The sequence below is a fragment of the Cherax quadricarinatus genome, chromosome 19, assembly GCF_038502225.1.
Source record: "Cherax quadricarinatus isolate ZL_2023a chromosome 19, ASM3850222v1, whole genome shotgun sequence".
Lineage (NCBI taxonomy): Eukaryota > Metazoa > Arthropoda > Malacostraca > Decapoda > Parastacidae > Cherax > Cherax quadricarinatus.
This window is the reverse complement of record NC_091310.1, coordinates 50,062,517-50,080,319: the sequence shown is the minus strand read 5'-3', so window position 1 is coordinate 50,080,319 and position 17,803 is coordinate 50,062,517. Positions and strand designations below refer to the sequence as shown.

Sequence of the window (17,803 nt, the reverse complement as noted above, 5' to 3'; positions counted from 1 at the left end):
AGCACCAGGTCCATCACCAGGGCACCGAAGGAGCTGGAGCACCAGGTCCATCACCAGGGCACTGAGGGAGCTGAAGCCAAAAGCCTGCTCATAAGAGCACAAGTAAAAAGAAATACTGCAGCAGGCCAGGCGGCCAACGCTAGGCAGGTCCCCTTAATTAAACCCAAAACCAGACCCACAAACGAGAACACCTGCCCAACCCAGTTTCCACTCCATCCTTGGTACTCGTTGTGACATTCCCAGTAGAACACCCACATTCGCCAGGCAGCACCGAAAATGGGCTGGAAGTCCCCACAGCAGTCCTCACTGGGCTAAGTACACATCACCACAATTGATCTAATCACAATTGATCTAATATGGCATAATAAACAATGTAAATAACATAGAAACATGATATATACTCTAGAATGAATAAAATATGTCATTATGTGACAAGTGGTAGCAGCCACTCCTGCTCTTACCATATCTTCCCATTCTTCCCCTTCTGAAAACGGAGTGTTTGTGAGGCTAACTACTGTATAATCCTCCGGGTTTGGCGCTTCCCCCTTGATTATAATAATAATGTGAGGCTAACTGCACTAGATCACTAGTTTCATAAGGAAAACACTGAAACAATGTATTTATAAATAAGAAATGTTATATAAAAACATAAAACATAATAGAGAATGTAAAGAAATAAACAGCAAAATGCATACAGCTATGAGGGTACCTTTACCAAATTCAACTTCAACAACAAAAATATCATCTGGGATCAAGTAAACTATGCCCTAAATGAAACATGCTGGGAGGATATCTTAAATTACATGGACCCTAACTAATGCCTTGAAAAGATCAACCTCCTGGTAGCTGAAGTATGTTCAAGGTATATTCCTATAAGAAAACAGAAGAAGTAAAGTGGAGAGAAAGAGATGCTCCCTCTACAGGAGAAGACGAAGAATCACTGAGCTTCTCTAGAATGCCAGATTATCTGGTACACGGAAGGAAGCGCTAACCAGGGAAGTGGAAAATATTGAGCTAAAGTTAAAGGACTCATACAGGATCCAGGAGAGACAAGAGGAGCTAAAAGCGATTAGTGAAATTGAAACGAATTCGAAATATTTCTTTTCATATGCCAAAAACAAGGCAAAAACCACTTCTAGTATAGGGCCCCTGCTCAGACAACAACAAAGAAATGAGTGAGATACTGAAATCTCAATATTACTGTGCTCAACGGGCCACTAACCAATCTAAAGATAGACAATCCAAACAATTTTTTCATGAATGAGCCTCAAAACCCTGCCAATATATGCCAGATTTCTGACATAACCCTAACTCCACTAGACTTTGAGAAAGCCATCGATGACTTGCCCATGCAATCAGCCCTAGGCCCAGACTCGTGGAACTTGGTGTTCATTAAGAACTGCAACAAACCCCTCTCACGGGCCCTAAGTATACTATGGAGAAGGAGCTTAGACACAGGCGAGATTCCACAGTCACTAAAAACAACAGATATAGCCCCACTCCATAGAGGTGGCAGCAAAGCAGTAGCTAAGAACTATAGACCAATAGCTTTAATGTCCCATATCATAAAAATCTTTGAAAGAGTTCTAAGAAGCAGGATAGCAAACCATCTGGACTCCCAAAAATTGCACAATCCAGGGCAACATGGTTTCAGAGCAGGTCGCTCCTGCCTTTCGCAACTGCTACACTACCATGATATGGTCTTAGATGCACTGGAAAACAAACAAACAGAATGCAGATGTAGCATACACAGATTTTGCAAAAGCCTTTGATAAGTGCGACCATGGTGTTAGTAGCACACAAAATGTGTGCTAAAGGGATAACTGGCAAAGTAGGCAGATGGATCTTCAACTTTCTAACCAATCGCACACAAAGAGTAGTGGTAAACAGAGTTAAATCGGATGCTGTCTTAGTGAAGAGCTCTGTCCCACAAGGCACAGTACTCGCACCTATCCTGTTCCTCATTCTTATGTCAGACACAGACAGAGATGTAAACCATAGCACTGTATCATCCTTTGCAGATGATACTAGGATTTGCATGAGAGCATCATCCATTGAGGACATGGCAAAGCTCCAAGAAGACATAAACCAAGTTTTCCAATGGGCAACAGAGAACAATATGATGTTCAATGAAGACAAATTCCAACTACTCCATTATGGAAAACTTTTGGAAATAATAACTAGGACAGAGTGTACTACAAACTCTAATCATGCAATAGAGCGGAAAAGTAATGTGAAGGACCTGGGTGTGGTAATGTCCGAAGACCTCACCTTCAAGAACCACAACAATGCGACTATCACATCTGTGAGGAAACTGATAGGATGGATAATGAGAACCTTCAAGACAAGAGATGCTAAGCCATTGATGATCCTTTTTAAATCACTTATTCTCTCTAGGCTGGAATACTGCTGTACATTAACATCCTCACTCAAGGCAGGTGAAATTGCAGATCCAGAGAATGTACAAAGAACCTTTACTGCACATGTAAGGTCCATCAAACACCTTAACTACTGGGAATGCCTGGAAGCACTTGACTTGTACTCACTGGAATGCAGGTGAGAGAGATATATCATAATCTACACCTGGAAGATCCTGGAGGGACTGGTCCCTAATATGCACACAGAAATCACTCCATGTGAAAGCAAAAGACTCGGCAGGTGATGCAACATACCCCAGTGAAAAGTAGGGGCGTCACTGGTACACTAAGAGAAAATGCAGTAAGTGTCCGGGGCCCAAAACTGTTCAACAGCCTCCCACCAGCAGTAAGGGGCATTACCAGTAGAACCCTGGTTGAAATAAATGGTATAAAATACCGACACAATGGAAATATAAACACACATGCAGTATAATGTGATCCTTTATTGACTACGTTTTGCCCACACAGTGGGCTTTTTTAAGTCACAAACAGATCTACCTGGGGTGGAAGGGCCGCGAGTATTTATAGTCAGGTTCAGAATGTTGGGGTCAGGTGGAGAATGCTGCATCTGATGATGTACCGAGTGGGGTTATAGAGTCTAAAATCTTGGGTGGCTTGGAAATGAGATTGGATATGTTTGTGAGCAGACTTTCTTCGGTGTTCTTCCATTCCTGTGTTCTTATGTGGGATAGCGATGAAGAAGTTTCTTGGCAAGTGGTTCAGCTATGTTATAGAAGCCACTATTCTGGTTGAAGTTTTCGGATATAGAAATAAGTGATGATTCCAGGATTCTTATCGCCACAGAAGACAACACTCAATACCGAAGAATCCTGGAATCATCACTTATTTCTATATCCTAAAACTTCAACCAGAATAGTGGCTTCTATAACATAGCTGAACCACTTGCCAAGAAACTTCTTCATCGCTATCCCACATAAGAACACAGGAATGGAAGAACACTGAAGAAAGTCTGCTCACAAACATATCCAATCTCATTTCCAAGCTACCCAAGATTTTAGACTCTATAACCCCACTCGGTACATCATCAGATGCAGCATTCTCCACCTGACCTCAACATTCTGAACCTGACTATAAATATTTGCAGCCCTTCCACCCCAGGTAGATCTGTTTGTGACTTGAAAAAGCCCACTGTGTGGGCAAAACATAGTCAATAAAGGATCACATTATACTGCATATGTGTTTATATTTCCAGAACCCTGGTTGTCTTCAAGAGGAAGCTGGACAGATACCTAAAGTCAGTGCCGGATCAGCCGGGCTGTGGTTCGTACGTTGGATAGCGTGCAGCCAGCACGCTATCCATTGATCAGGCCCTGATCCACTGGGAGGCCTGGTCATGGACTGGGCGGTGGGGGTGTTGATCCCTGGAATACCCTCCAGGTAGACCCCAGGTATTTACCTTGGAGAACAGATGCTGGTAGAGGTTGAGGGTGGAGGTGGAGGGTGGAAAAGATAGGCTACTTGCTACACACTTAATGCTGCACTTTATTGCTGAACTTAATTGCTACACTTTATTGCTGAATTTAATTGCTACACTCTTAATGCTACACTTTATCGTTGAACTTAAATTATTGTAATGCCTTTGGCTGGCTCTATAGCCTTTATCGATTCCTTCTGCTTTAGTATCGTACATATCGTAGAAGTACTACTCTGGTACTGCCTGGCCAAGTCCACAAGCCACACACCTCACTCTTATTTATCTATGATTTCATTCTTTAATTCAATGGACATCATCCTCTTTTTCTTCTCAGCACTGTCCTTTGCACTTACTTTCTTAGGACCCATGGTCAGAAAAAAGAAATTTCCTAAAATAACTGCACAAAATGCAAGCACAACACAAGAGAAATGCTTCCACAGTGAGGCAAACATGTGCACTGCTGGGTGGATGTTGTAGCATTCACTGTGCTAACTAGTGGCGGTGTTCTGAAGCTCACTTGTAACTCTCGACTGAGCGACAGCTCTTAATTAAAAAAACTCGTATGTTGGGGCACTTGTAAGTCAAGGTTTCACTGTACACTTTTCTTATTTAAAAGCCCATAACAAAAAAATTGGGGCGATTTTTTGGGGGCTGGAATGGATTAATGGCATTTCAATTAATTTCAACGAGGAAAATTGAGTTGATGTATGAGGGAATTGAGTTACGAGCTCGGTCATGGAACGAATTAAACTCTTTAGTCAAGGTACCACTGTATAGGTTAGGGGGACAAGGACAGGACCACGAGAGGAAGAAAACGAAGTAGTAGTAGTGGTAAGGTAGGTGGTGGAAGTAGTAGCAATAGTAGAAAGTAGGGAGAATGGTTTTAGTATCACAAGAGATAAGTAGGGGAGTGAAGAGTGAAGGGAGGCAAAAGTAATAGTAGCAGTAGTAGAAGAAATGGAGTGGTAGACATAGTAATACTAGTGGGGTCAATCTAAGGACAAGACAAAGGAGCACTGCAGAAAAGCTAAAGGCCCACAAGGGGTGGGACCAAAAATGCAGTTAGGCAGAAGAAAGGAAAAAGAAGAAAAAAAGGAAAAATAGGAAAGGAGAAGAGGTAGGGAGAGGAGAAGAAGGGATCAGGTCAAGTCATGAGTGTTCTGAAGTTTGACAATGTAATGAGAAAGGAAGGCATCTACAGAGACAAAGCCAGGACTAAGATTCTTACAAGGAAAGTTGTATATAAGGGATGCTTCAACAGGACAGTAACTGTGGAGGCTAGAAGTAGGGTAGACAGTTTCAGCAGAGGACCAGTCAGTAGGATGACTATGATCTCTAATATAACAGAAAAGAGCATGATTGGTGTCATATTTTCCCCCTGTGTGTTTGGTCCTACCCTTTGTGGGCCCTTAGCTTTCCTGCAGTGCCCCTTTTTCTTGTCCTTAGACTGACCCTACTTCTAATACTACTTCATCCACTGCCCCATTTCTTCTACTATTGCTACTATTACTTTTGCCTCCCTTCATCTTTAACTTCCCTTCCTATCTCTTGTGCCACTAAAACTACTCTCCCTACTTTCTGCTACCACTGCTACTTCTACTACTACTTCTGCTACCCACATTACCACTACCACTACTTTTTCTTCCTCTCTTGGTCCCATCCCTGTCCCCCCTCGCCTATATGTACTGGCTCCCTCACTCTTTTGTGTTAGTGTGACTTTGTAAATGGTCCAAGTTGAACAGATGCATCATCATAAGCTTCTCTCTCCTATGTGTGGGTTATTTGTGTATAGTATGCACTGTTTATTTACTTTAGAAAAGAAAAAGTGTTTGATGAATGTGACTGGAACCATATTGATAATGTTTAGCATAAGGATAACTAAATGCTGTGAAACAGACTTTTTCTGCTTATAGTATCTTAATAATGTAATTAAGAAGTACATAATAGTGAGGCACAAAAATTGGTTAATAAATGGGAAGAAACTTTTCCTAAAATCTTTTATTTTTGTGTTGGCTTTACAGGGGCTAACTGAATACATCTAACAAAACTCATACCAGCCATGCTTACTTCAGAATAATGCATTGATCCTTTATAACTTTGTCAAGAGCCACAAGACAATCAGTGAAGCCACAGAAAACTTCCACTTTTATTATCCACAATTTAACTAAACTGCTCCACAAATAGCTGCTTTTAACCAACCATCTCATTTGCCTCTAAACTGTGAAGTAGTTTGGTAACATTTTGGAAGGATGGCTTTGGAATTTCTGTTGACAAATTATTGTTAAAAAACATTGCATGTTCAACTTATTGCTCTGGTGGCAAAGTGGTTGGCATATTGTTTGCCCATTTAGCACCTGTGAAGCAAACACAGATTATAAGCAAAGCTATTTTAACATTTTGTAAACTAACTTTAGTGTCACTCATGACACTTAAATTACTTCTAGTTTAAGTTTTGCTCAAAATACTAGGCATACACAGATTATAAGCAAAGCTATTTTAACATTTTGTAAACTAACTTTAGTGTCACTCATGACACTTAAATTACTTCTAGTTTAAGTTTTGCTCAAAATACTAGGCGTATTCAGGATTTTGTTAAATGTTACTATGTGAATTATGCCTACATTGTTCCTTTATCTGTCTGTTGTAACTCTTTGCAAATGAATATCTATATTCCAGTTTAATTAATATCTAATGTGTGTGATTGCCAGGTAACAAAAATTGTTGTTGATTATCGAAAGTCCCTATATTCGGGTTCAGTTACGCCAGCATCGGATAACTATGCTGAGGTCAAGTCACAGGTAAGTAGTATCATTCTTTCTGTGCATAGACTTGTAATCCAAAAGCTCCTGGGCTAAAACTGCTTGGAAGAAGCAGTAATGCTGTGGTACATCAGTAATAGTGAAGCTTCAGTTATAAGTGTCTTAACACATTACGTACTGTATTTTATTTAGTAGATGCAGTTGAGCTTAGCAGTTAGGTGTGGTGTTGTCAGGCAGGCAGGCAAGTAAGCAAGCAAGCAAGCAAGCAAGCAGTCAGGTAGGGAGGGAGGGAGGGAGGGAGGCAGGTAGGTAGGTAGGAAGGCAGCCAGGCTGGCAGGTAGGGATTCAGGTAGGCAGGGATGGAGGCAGGCTGGCAGATTAGTAAGGAATTGTATACTTAATATTTGCACTCTTGTTTTTGCTGTCTCCCACCATCTGTCTGGTTCACACGTCTGATACAGTCTTCCTCCTTCTGCCTTCCTTCCTCATTTCCATCCCATTTACCTCCAATACACCCTTCACCATCACTGAATTTCAGACCTTTTCATTACCCTTTCTTGTCTCTGGGCTGAGGCCCAGTCGCACCTGCCAACCATCGTACATTTATGGTATCTTTAATTTTTTTTTCAACTCAATATGAAATATATATGAGAGCAAATCAAAACTCAAGGGGCCACTGTATTGTGTTAATAAAATTTAGTAATTTATCAATTGGGTAGCACCAGAACCCTTCTATGTATACTAAGAAAATCATCGCCCCCAATTAGGGAGACATCTTATATAACAACCTAATGTAAAAATTATGCTATTTACCATGGCTGGACACCACCTGTAAGAGGCCATTGTCACGTAATTCTATAAACTGGCCAGAAAATTATTGCCTTCATTGTCGCATAAATATCCGTTGTGAATCGCAAAAAAAAAAAAAAAAGCAATTGCAACTTGTATAATTACTACCAATTCAGAGTCATATACTTATATATCTGTTATATCTATGTGACTCTGATGGGTTAGTGTTATACCCCTTAAAGAATATCTTATCATTTCACATACACTTTTTAAATTACACCAAAGTGGTTGGGCCACTTACCTTTTATATCCTACCTCTCTCCCCCCTCCCACCCTTTTCCAATATTCCCATCCTTCTTCCTTACCCATCTTACCAAAGCTCTGGTCATAAGAAGAAGAAGTAATTTATCATTAACTGAAATATGGATTGATCATATTTAGTTTTGTCAAATAGATTTTGCACTATGGATACTTGGTTGTCATTAATTATGCTTCATACACAGAAATCTTCAATGATTTGCATCTTTGTTTTTATTATCAATACTGTATAATTCAGTCTCTCTGATATAACCTTAGGCTTCAACTCCTGGAGTAAGGATTCTGACATTACACAAAATATAAGGGAAATTTACAAAATATTGTTACCATTCAGGTACATAATTTAAACAAAGTGCTCTGAGCATGAATACCATAAATTTAGTTAGTTAAGATGTTCATGTTGAAAGACCCTGGAGGAAAGGAATGCAAAGTGCTAGTAATGTTCACATTCTCTGCTTGTGGAACAGTTACATGTTCTCTGCAGATGATCAAGGTGAAGATAATGATACATTTCTAGATTGATTTGATGAATAAAATTATTTGAGGCTGTTGATACTGTATATGTGCTGTTTGAACAATTCCACATTAGCTGGTGTGAATATTGGAGTACAAAGTTAACTGTATGTATTAAAATATTTCACAGTTCCTTGATAATATGAGAAATCACAAAAGCACTTGGAATTTCACTATTTTTTCACAGTGGTCATTCTACATGTATGTATATGTATCTTGTTTTGAAATGTTCAAAAAATTTTTCATATCCCCCTTTTCTTTTCTGTTTCAGACTCATTTGCGCTCTGCCAAACACTTGCTAGATCTGTGTTGTTTAAATGGTGGTGCCTTTGTTAAGGTAAGATAATCATGAATTGTATGCTGTTATATCAATGATTTTATAATATTCACAACTGTAAAAAAAAAGTGTGAATATTGGAATTATGTGCAGGTTGGTCAGCATCTGGGCTCCCTGGAGTACTTGCTACCTGTGGAGTATGTTAATACCATGAAGGTCCTGCACTCCAGTGCTCCAAAATCTCCTCTTGAAGATGTCTACAAGGTTATCGAAAAGGAACTCAAATGTAAGGTCAGTTTAACTGTTTGCTTCTATTCAGTGCTTGTATGTACCGCCTAATGCTGGGTCAGCCAATAAGACCATAAAAACCATCCTAGAAAACACCTCAAGCTTGCCATTTTAAACCAAAGAAATGGTCAGAGTTTTGTTTTTCCTAATCATGCATCACGTGGCACAGGATTTTTTGTATACTGTGCACACTCCGTGTGCAAACTCACTGTCTCATACCTAGGCCGAAATTTACTTCTCACAGCTACTCTGAGTGAGCTGAGTTCATTACGTAGAATTAATTGAGGGAACCAGGCCTCAATGACATAGTTCTGTGTTAGTGGTTCCCAAACCTTTTCAAGCTGCTGCCACCTTGGATCTCAGGCCACATCCTTAGCACCCTCACCCTCCACACACACACACAAATACACCTCTTTCTTGGTATTAGGTTTGCTGCAAATTCAAAATAACAACTAATCTAACACTATAAACAAGTGTATTTCTTTCACAAATAAAAATTAACATAGTAAACCAATTAATTTAACAATATGAAAGGTTAAATTTACATCTCATCTGTAACTACAGTACGTTGTCTTCACAGTTTTAATGAGATGGATGTGCTTGGTGCAGGAACATCAGCTCAGCATCAGGCTTGAAGGCCCTAAGAAGAAGTCTTAGATCCCTGCATTCAGTAATTTTCAATCAGTTTCTTTGCTTGGAAAGAAGCTTGGGAACTGCAATAAAGCCTCGCTCTACTAAATATGATGTTGTGAAGACAGTAAAGTACATTTTGACTTTGTTCCACAGTTCAGGGTAGCAGTCAGAAATGTATTTTTGTAGCCAAAAATCTTGATATGAGTTTTTGAACTTTGGCTGATCGTCACCAGTACTCATGGAGTATGCTGTCTTATCTGGCTGGCATATGGTATGTAGCACGTCCAAACAAGTGTTTGGACTTTTAACTCAAGCTTTGGACCACAAAATAAAATGAAACTATGCTTTCATGTGTAACTCTATGTTAATTTTATTCTTTGTAAAGCATTTGTGTTACTGAAGTGTTCATGACTTAGATTTTGTCATATAGATTTTGTAAAACAAATGCTCCGTTGGCTCTGATGCCACCCTGCCTCCCCCTACTACTTTCTTTTTCCTAAGTGCCCTCCTGGGTCTTTCCACTGCCCCCAGGCAGGTGATACTGTCCACTTTGGGAAACGCTCTTCTATGTGATGGCCAATGAAAGGGTTAAACTTTAACATTATGGTTTCAGAGATTATGCACGTGCATATCTTAAGTCCTACCTTAACAACACACACCAATATGTACGTCTTCATCAAGGGCATAACCTCATCAACACAACCTGTTGAGATAGGGGTACCCCAAGGCAATGTACTTGACCCTCTGCTTTTCCTCATATACAAAATTCAAATTCAAATTCAAAGTTTATTCTCTATAAGGATTACAATGCTGAGTTTACAGAATTTGGTTATTGTGTGGTTTACATGTAGTTAAATAATGATTACAGAGTGTACCACTAGAACACCTAGCATGGCTAGGCATTTTGGGCAGACTTAGTTTAACCCTTTAACTGTTTCCGACGTATAAATATGTCTTACGAGCCAATGTTTCTGACGTATTTATACGCACAAATTCTAGCGGCTTCAAATCAAGCGCCAAAGGCCTGGTAGGCCTACCCGAGAGAGAATGGGTCTCAGTGGTTGGTGTGCACCCTGTGAAAAAAAATCTGGGACCCAGCGGTGCATTGTGGGAACGCCATGTTGTTAGTCCATTTTCACCATGCCTCTCGGTAAGAAGTTCCTCACTCCTTGGCGGATTGGAGGTCTTTTGTTCCCAGCGTTAACAGCGATGAAAATGTCAGTGACAGTGAATTCCAGGGTTTTGAAGCGAGTGTTACCGGAAAAAGTGCCCAGGATAACGTAATTAGTGATGAAAACCCAGATGACCCACAACCTTCCACCTCTGGTGCTGTGCCGGCTTGTTCACGTTCACGTTCGCCTGTACCAGGACGAAAGAGGAAACTATTTGGTCGTGTACAACACCCAGATGATAACAGTGATAGTGATAGTGATTTCAAGGTCATTGAAAGCAGTTCTAGTGACAGTGAGAGTGAATATTCCCCAGTGAAGCGGCAGTATGTACGACGTAGCATGCGGTCTGGTAGTGTTTCATATGTTGTTCCAAGGGGAAGGAGAAACTCTGGGAGCACATCCCGTGGCCCTACACCACGACCTGATAGTGAAGATGACGATATTGTAACGATGGGTATGAATGGTGACAGTGAGGGAGGAGGCAGTGGTGGTGATAGTGAGGGTGGCACGGCCCATGTGGCACCATCAGCGGGCCACGCTACTACCCACGCTGCTGACTCAGCACAACAACCAGCCTCACCCTACCCCACACTCCCACAACCTGCACCACCACAACCTGCACAACCACAACCTGCACAACCACAACCTGCACAACCACAACCTGCACAACCACAACCACGGTACAATATCCAGACCCCACCAGCAGACCGCATCTGGGATTGGCAGGACGGTGACGAGTTTGTTCCCAGTCCCCATGACTTTGATGAAACACAAAGTGGAATAAAGCCATCTTGTCCACTTGGGAACAATGCCAGTGAACTGGACTGCTTTGAGTTATTCTTCGATGAACCCCTGATGGACATCATTGTCAGGGAAACAAACACATACTGTGATTACACCATGGCAAATACAATTCTCTCACCAAAATCACGGCTACACAAGTGGAAGGAGACAACTGTGGCAGAGATGTACCTGTTTTTTGCCACAATAATGCTTATGACTCATGTGTATAAGCACACTGTCACCACATACTGGGCAACAGAACGCCTGATTTCAACTCCAGGTTTTAGTGACATTACAGGTGTCAATCGTTTCCTGATACTGTTACGTATGTTACACTTTTCAGACAAAACCAGGCCTGACAGAAGCGACAGGTTATATAAGATCAGAAATGTGTTTATGTACCTGAAACAAAAGTGCTGCATGTATTTTTATCCCTTCAGGAAGCTTGTTATTGATGAGTCCTTGATTTTATTCAAAGGAAGACTCTCATTCAAGCAATATATACCAAGCAAGAGGAAACACTTTGGTATAAAGCTATTTGTACTGTGTGATTGCAGAAGTGGTCTAGTTTTGGATATCATTGTGTACACTGGCAGTAATACTTTGAGAGATACCATGAAGTTATTGGGTATCTCTGGTGATGTGGTTCGAACAATGATGGAACCATATCTTGGTAAGGGGCATATGTTATTTACTGATAACTGGTACACAAGCCCCTTACTCAGTGATTTCTTGCGAGTGAACTTGACAGACGTGTGTGGCACAGTGCATGGTAATCGTAAACATATGCCAAGGTTCAACGCTGGCATTCGCAGAGGTGAGGTGCAAGCCTTTGCTGCCAATGACATCATGGCATTTCGGTGGCATGACAAACGTGATGTCACATTGTTGACATCAGTTCACAGAAACGAAATGGTACCCAGTGGCAGGGACAACAGAGAGACCAATTAACTCATTCTAAAGCCTGCAGCTGTCATGGACTACACCCTCAATATGCGCTTAGTGGACAAATGTGAGATGCAGATTGGGTTTGCAGACTGTGTACGCAAGAGTTATAAGTGGTATATAAAACTTTTTTTCCATCTTGTTGATATCTCTATGCTAAATGCTTATAACATATACAAGTTGAAGACCAACAAAACACCAAAATATGGTGAATTTTGCCTGTCAGTAATCAGACAAATAATTGCAAAGTACCAAGGAGCAACTCCTGCAATAGACCAGCGCCCACAGACGTCATCTCGTATGAGGCCTGGTGATCACTACCCCATACAACTGCCTCCTACTACTGCCAAGAAAAATGCTCAGAAGAGGTGTTATGTATGTATGCATACCACAAAACGCCCACAAACACGCAGAGACACTCGGAACTCTCTCCAGGTAAACTCCAGGTATGAAGGGATTCAGGGAAACCGGCAGGCCGGACTTGAGTCCTGGAGATGGGAAGTACAGTGCCTGCACTCTGAAGGAGGGGTGTTAATGTTGCAGTTTAAAAACTGTAGTGTAAAGCACCCTTCTGGCAAGACAGTGATGGAGTGAATGATGGTGAAAGTTTTTCTTTTTCGGGCCACCCTGCCTTGGTGGGAATCGGCCAGTGTGATAATAAATAAAATATAAATAAACATGCAGGATTTCGGGTACATCTTGCTACTTCTACTTACACTTAGGTCACACTACACATACATGTACAAGCATATATATATACATACCCCTCTGGGTTTCCTTCTATTTTCTTTCTAGTTCTTGTTCTTGTTTATTTCCTCTTATCTCCATGGGGAAGTGGAACAGAATTCTTCCTCCGTAAGCCATGCGTTTCGTAAGAGGCGACTAAAATGCCTGGAGCAAGGGGCTAGTAACCCCTTCTCCTGTATATATTACTAAATTTAAAAGGAGAAACTTTCGTTTTTCCTTTTGGGCCACCCCACCTCAGTGGGATATGGCTGGTACGTTGAAAGAAAGAAAAATTCACTCATACTACTGTGTATACTACATGTACAGGACAGTCACTTGTAATATCAATCTTGCTCTAAAACTTTTCATTGGTAGCTGCAACAACTCATAGGCATAATACCAGACACAAAAATCTCTGATATTCTAGGTGTCTGCTTCAACCTGTGTAAAAATATACATGTACTGTGCATAAAACGACCTAAAATCTGGAACTTTTTGTCTGAAGATTCCAGAGGCTCCCAATATTTTCTTTGTATCAGTTCAGGTACCTAGCTTCATCCTTAAATGTATTTTTAATTAGAATTTTTTATTAAATTGCTGAATACCTTCAATATAGTATTCTTACTTTCATGTACCATATGTGTCTCACTGTCTAGTAATTATAAGTTAGTTTTAAGGCTGCACAAAATGTTTTGCATAACAAGAGAATTTCTATAAAGTAGTTTATACTTGTCAGTTACCATAATTGTATACATGTACAGTGGTCCCTCAATAATCATCCGGCCTGAAAGTCGTCCATTTCAGAAATCGTCGCATTATTTCGTCTAAACATTGGCTCGCAAATGGTCCGTTAACTCGCTAATCGTCCTTTATCCTGGACGCGTACTCATGGCTCTGAGCCGCCTCTGCCTCCCTTCCCAGCCAGTTGTGCCATTGTTTACCAGTGAGCGATGGTCCCCTCACGTGTTCATACGAAATATTTCATAATACGTACAGTATTCCGTTCATTTTAGTGCTTGCAAGTGCTAAATAAGCTACCATGGCTCCAAAGAAAGCTCCTAGTGCCAAGCCTTTGGTAAAGAAGGTGAGAAATACGATTGAATATAAGAAAAACATCATTGAACAATATGAAAGTGGCGTATGTGTGGGCAAACTGGCCAGGATGTATAACAAATCCCGTACAACCATATCTTCCATCATAGCCAAGAAAAAGGAAATCAGGGAAGCTGTTGTTGCAAAGGGGGTAAATATGCTGACAAAAATGAGATCACCAGTACTCGAAGATGTTGAGAAGTTATTATTGGTGTGGATAAACGAGAAACAATCAGCAGGAGATAGTCTTATGACATCGCTTATTTGTGAAAAGGCTAGGCAGTTGCATGACGATTTGGTAAAGAAATTGCCTGCAACTTGTGGTGATGTGAGTGAATTTAAGGCCAGCAAAGGCTGGTTTGAGAGATATAAGGAGCGTACTGGCATACACAGTGTGATAAGGCATGGTGAGGCTGCCAGTTCGGACCAAAAAGCGGCTGAAAAATATGTGCAGGAATTCAAGGAGTACATAGAGGCTGAAGGACTGAAACCTGAACAAGTGTTCAGTTGTGACGAAACAGGCCACTTTTGGAAGAAAATGCCAAAGAGGACCTACATTACTCAGGAAGAAAAGGCACTGTCAGGACACAAGCCTATGAAAGACAGGCTGACGCTCATGTTCTGTGCTAATGCTAGTGGGGATTTCCTCCTCCAGTCTTCCATACACTAAGAAGAATCGCCAATAAAGGTAAGTGTTATGCTGTTAATGTTTCATACATCATGTCCCATTGTATTATTTATGTACTAAATCTATATTTCATGTAAAAAATTTTTTTGTTTTAATACTTCTGGGTGTCAGGAATGGATTAATTGTATTTACATTATTTCTTATGGGGAAAATTGATTCGAAAATCGTCTATTTCGATAATAGTCCCACTTCCAGGAATGGATTAAGGACAATAATTGAGGGACCACTGTACTTTACAGTACAGTGGACCCCTGGTTAACGATATTTTTTCATTCCAGAAGTATGTTCAGGTGCCAGTACTGACCGAATTTGTTTCCATAAGGAATATTGTGAAGTAGATTAGTCCATTTCATGAAGACCCCCCAAACATACACGTACAAACGCTCTTACATAAATACACTTACATAATTGGTCGCATTGGGAGGTGATCGTTAAGCGGGGGTCCACTGTACGTGTACTTCACTTTATATAAGTAAAGTTGTTTGTTTTGTTTTATATCTTGGTGTATCAGCCATATTGACTCCATTTTTTATAGTTGCAGAAAGTTTAGCATCATAGGAAATATTGCAGATATTGGAGTAAAAGCTTTAACTCATCTTGGAGCTCCTGCAAGTTGAGCACATCTCTATAATTATAATAATGATAATCAGCTTCTCATTTATGACATCCATAATCATCTCTTTCTGATCATTTGCACAACATCCACGCACATTCAAACTTCCCACTTCGACAATTTTCTTCTTATTCTTTTTAGTAATTTTTACAGGAAAAGGGGTTACTAGCCCATTGTTCCTGGCATTTTAGTTGACTTTTACTACACGCATGGCTTACGGAGGAAAGATTCTTATTCCACTTCCCCATGGATATAAAAGGAAAAGTAATTAGAACAAGAACTAAGATAAAATCAAATAAAACTCAGATGAGTGTGTATAAATAAACGTGTACACGTATGTTTAGTGTGGCCTAAGTGTAAGTAGAAGTAGAAAGACGTACCTGTAATCTTGCATATTTATGAGACAGACAAAAGACACCAGCAATCCTACCATCATGTAAAACAATTACAGGCTTTTGTTTTACACTCACTTGGCAAAACAGTACTACCTCCCTGGGTGGTTGCTGTCTACCAACCTACTTCCCGGTAAAAGTAGGTCTTAGAGAGGGATGTGTAATGTCACCATGGTTGTTTAATATATTTTTAGATGGGGTTGTAAAAGAAGTAAATGCTAGGGTGTTCAGGAGAGGGGTGAGATTAAATTATGGGGAATTAAATACAAAATGGGAAGTGACACAGTTACTTTTTGCTGATGATACTGTGCTTATGGGAGATTCTTAAGAAAAATTGCAAAGGTTAGTGGACGAATTTGGGAATGTGTGTAAAGGTAGAAAGTTGAAAGTGAACATAGAAAAGAGTAAGGTGATGAGAGTATCAAATGATTTAGATAAAGAAAAATTGGATATCAAATTGGGGAGGAGGAGTATGAAAGAAGTGAATGTTTTTCAGATATTTGGGAGTTGACGTGTCAGCAGATGGATTTATGAAGGATGAGGTTAATCATAGAATTGATGAAGGAAAAAAGGTGAGTGGTGCATTGAGGTATATGTAGAGGCAAAAAATGTTATCTATGGAGGCAAAGAAGGGAATGTATGAAAGTATAGTAGTACCAACACTCTTATATGGGTGTGAAGCTTGGGTTGTAAATGCTGCAGCAAGGAGGCGGTTGGAGGCAGTGGAGATGTCCTGTCTAAGAGCAATGTGTGGTGTAAATATTATGCAGAAGATTCGGAGTGTGGAAATTAGGAGAAGGTGTGGAGTTAATAAAAGTATTAGTCAGAGGGCTGAAGAGGGGTTTGTTGAGGTGGTTTGGTCATTTAGAGAGAATGGATGAAAGTAGAATGACATGGAGAGCGTATAAATCTGTAGGGGAAGGAAGGCAGGGTAGGGGTTGTCCTCAAAAAGGTTGGAGGGAGGGGGTAAAGGAGGTGTTGTGGGCGAGGGGTTTGGATTTCCAGCAAGCATGCGTAAGCGTGTTAGATAGGAGTGAATGGAGACAAATGGTATTTGGGACCTGACGATCTGTTGGAGTGTGAGCAGGGTAATATTTAGCGAAGGGATTCAGGGAAACTGGTTATTTTATATAACCGGACTTGAGTCCTGGAAATGGGAAGTACATTGCCTGCACTCTAAAGGAGGGGTTTGGGATATTGGCAGTTTGAAGAGATATATTGTGTATTTTTATACGTATATACTTCTAAACTGTTGTATTCTGTGCACCTCTGCAAAAATATTGATTAGGTGTGAGTGAGGTGAAAGTGTTGAATGATGATGAAAGTATTTTCTTTTTGGGGATTTTCTTTCTCTTTGGGTCACCCTGCCTCGGTGGGAGACGGCCGACTTGTTGAAAAAAAAAAAAATGATAATCAGCTTGAAACTGCAGTGGTAACATTTACAGGTACATTGTATATACAGGAAGGCCCCACTTATACGGCTGGTTAGGTTCCAGGCTACCGCCGTAAAGCGGAAACCGCCGTAAAGTGGAACACCCTTTTTTTCCACTTACAAATGCATACAAACACTAGATAACAAGTTTACACTAACATATATTAAGTTAGCAATAGAACCAGGCATCAAAAAACAATAAAAAAGTACAATACACACATAGTGCACTCGTTACTTACCTTAAAATATTTATAGTCTTAATCTAGGGTGAGACAAGTAGTATTTATTGTAAGAAATCAAGTGTGGTATGTATGGTAGTCAGCCAGTCTACCATACCAGGCCACCCCACCCACACATACAATTCTATGATATTTAAGCATCCCAGAGCGATAAAATGTATATACAGTTCACTCATTACTTACCTTAAAATATTTGTAGTCTTAATGTAGGGTCAGGAGTAAGTAAATGGGATAAAACGAATAAATGAGAGAGAGAGAAAGAATGAGTGCATGAGAGAGTACAGGCGCAGAG

The 17,803-nt window shown here is 40.4% G+C and overlaps 1 protein-coding gene across 8 annotated transcripts in view; it reads left to right on the top strand.

The window, feature by feature from the left end:
• Adck1 (aarF domain containing kinase 1) overlaps positions 1-17,803 on the top strand; it is a 121,499-nt gene that overhangs the window by 14,250 nt on the left and 89,446 nt on the right. For 3 of the 8 annotated variants that reach the window (XM_070086822.1, XM_053776287.2, XM_053776286.2), the window contains exons 3-5: positions 6,561-6,650; positions 8,503-8,568; positions 8,638-8,799. In XM_070086822.1, the coding sequence (XP_069942923.1) occupies positions 6,561-6,650; positions 8,503-8,568; positions 8,638-8,799 (318 nt within the window). The remainder of the gene's footprint in view (positions 1-6,560; positions 6,651-8,502; positions 8,569-8,637; positions 8,800-17,803) is intronic. The other 5 variants (XM_053776288.2, XM_053776289.2, XM_053776291.2 and 2 more) reach the window with 5 other exon arrangements.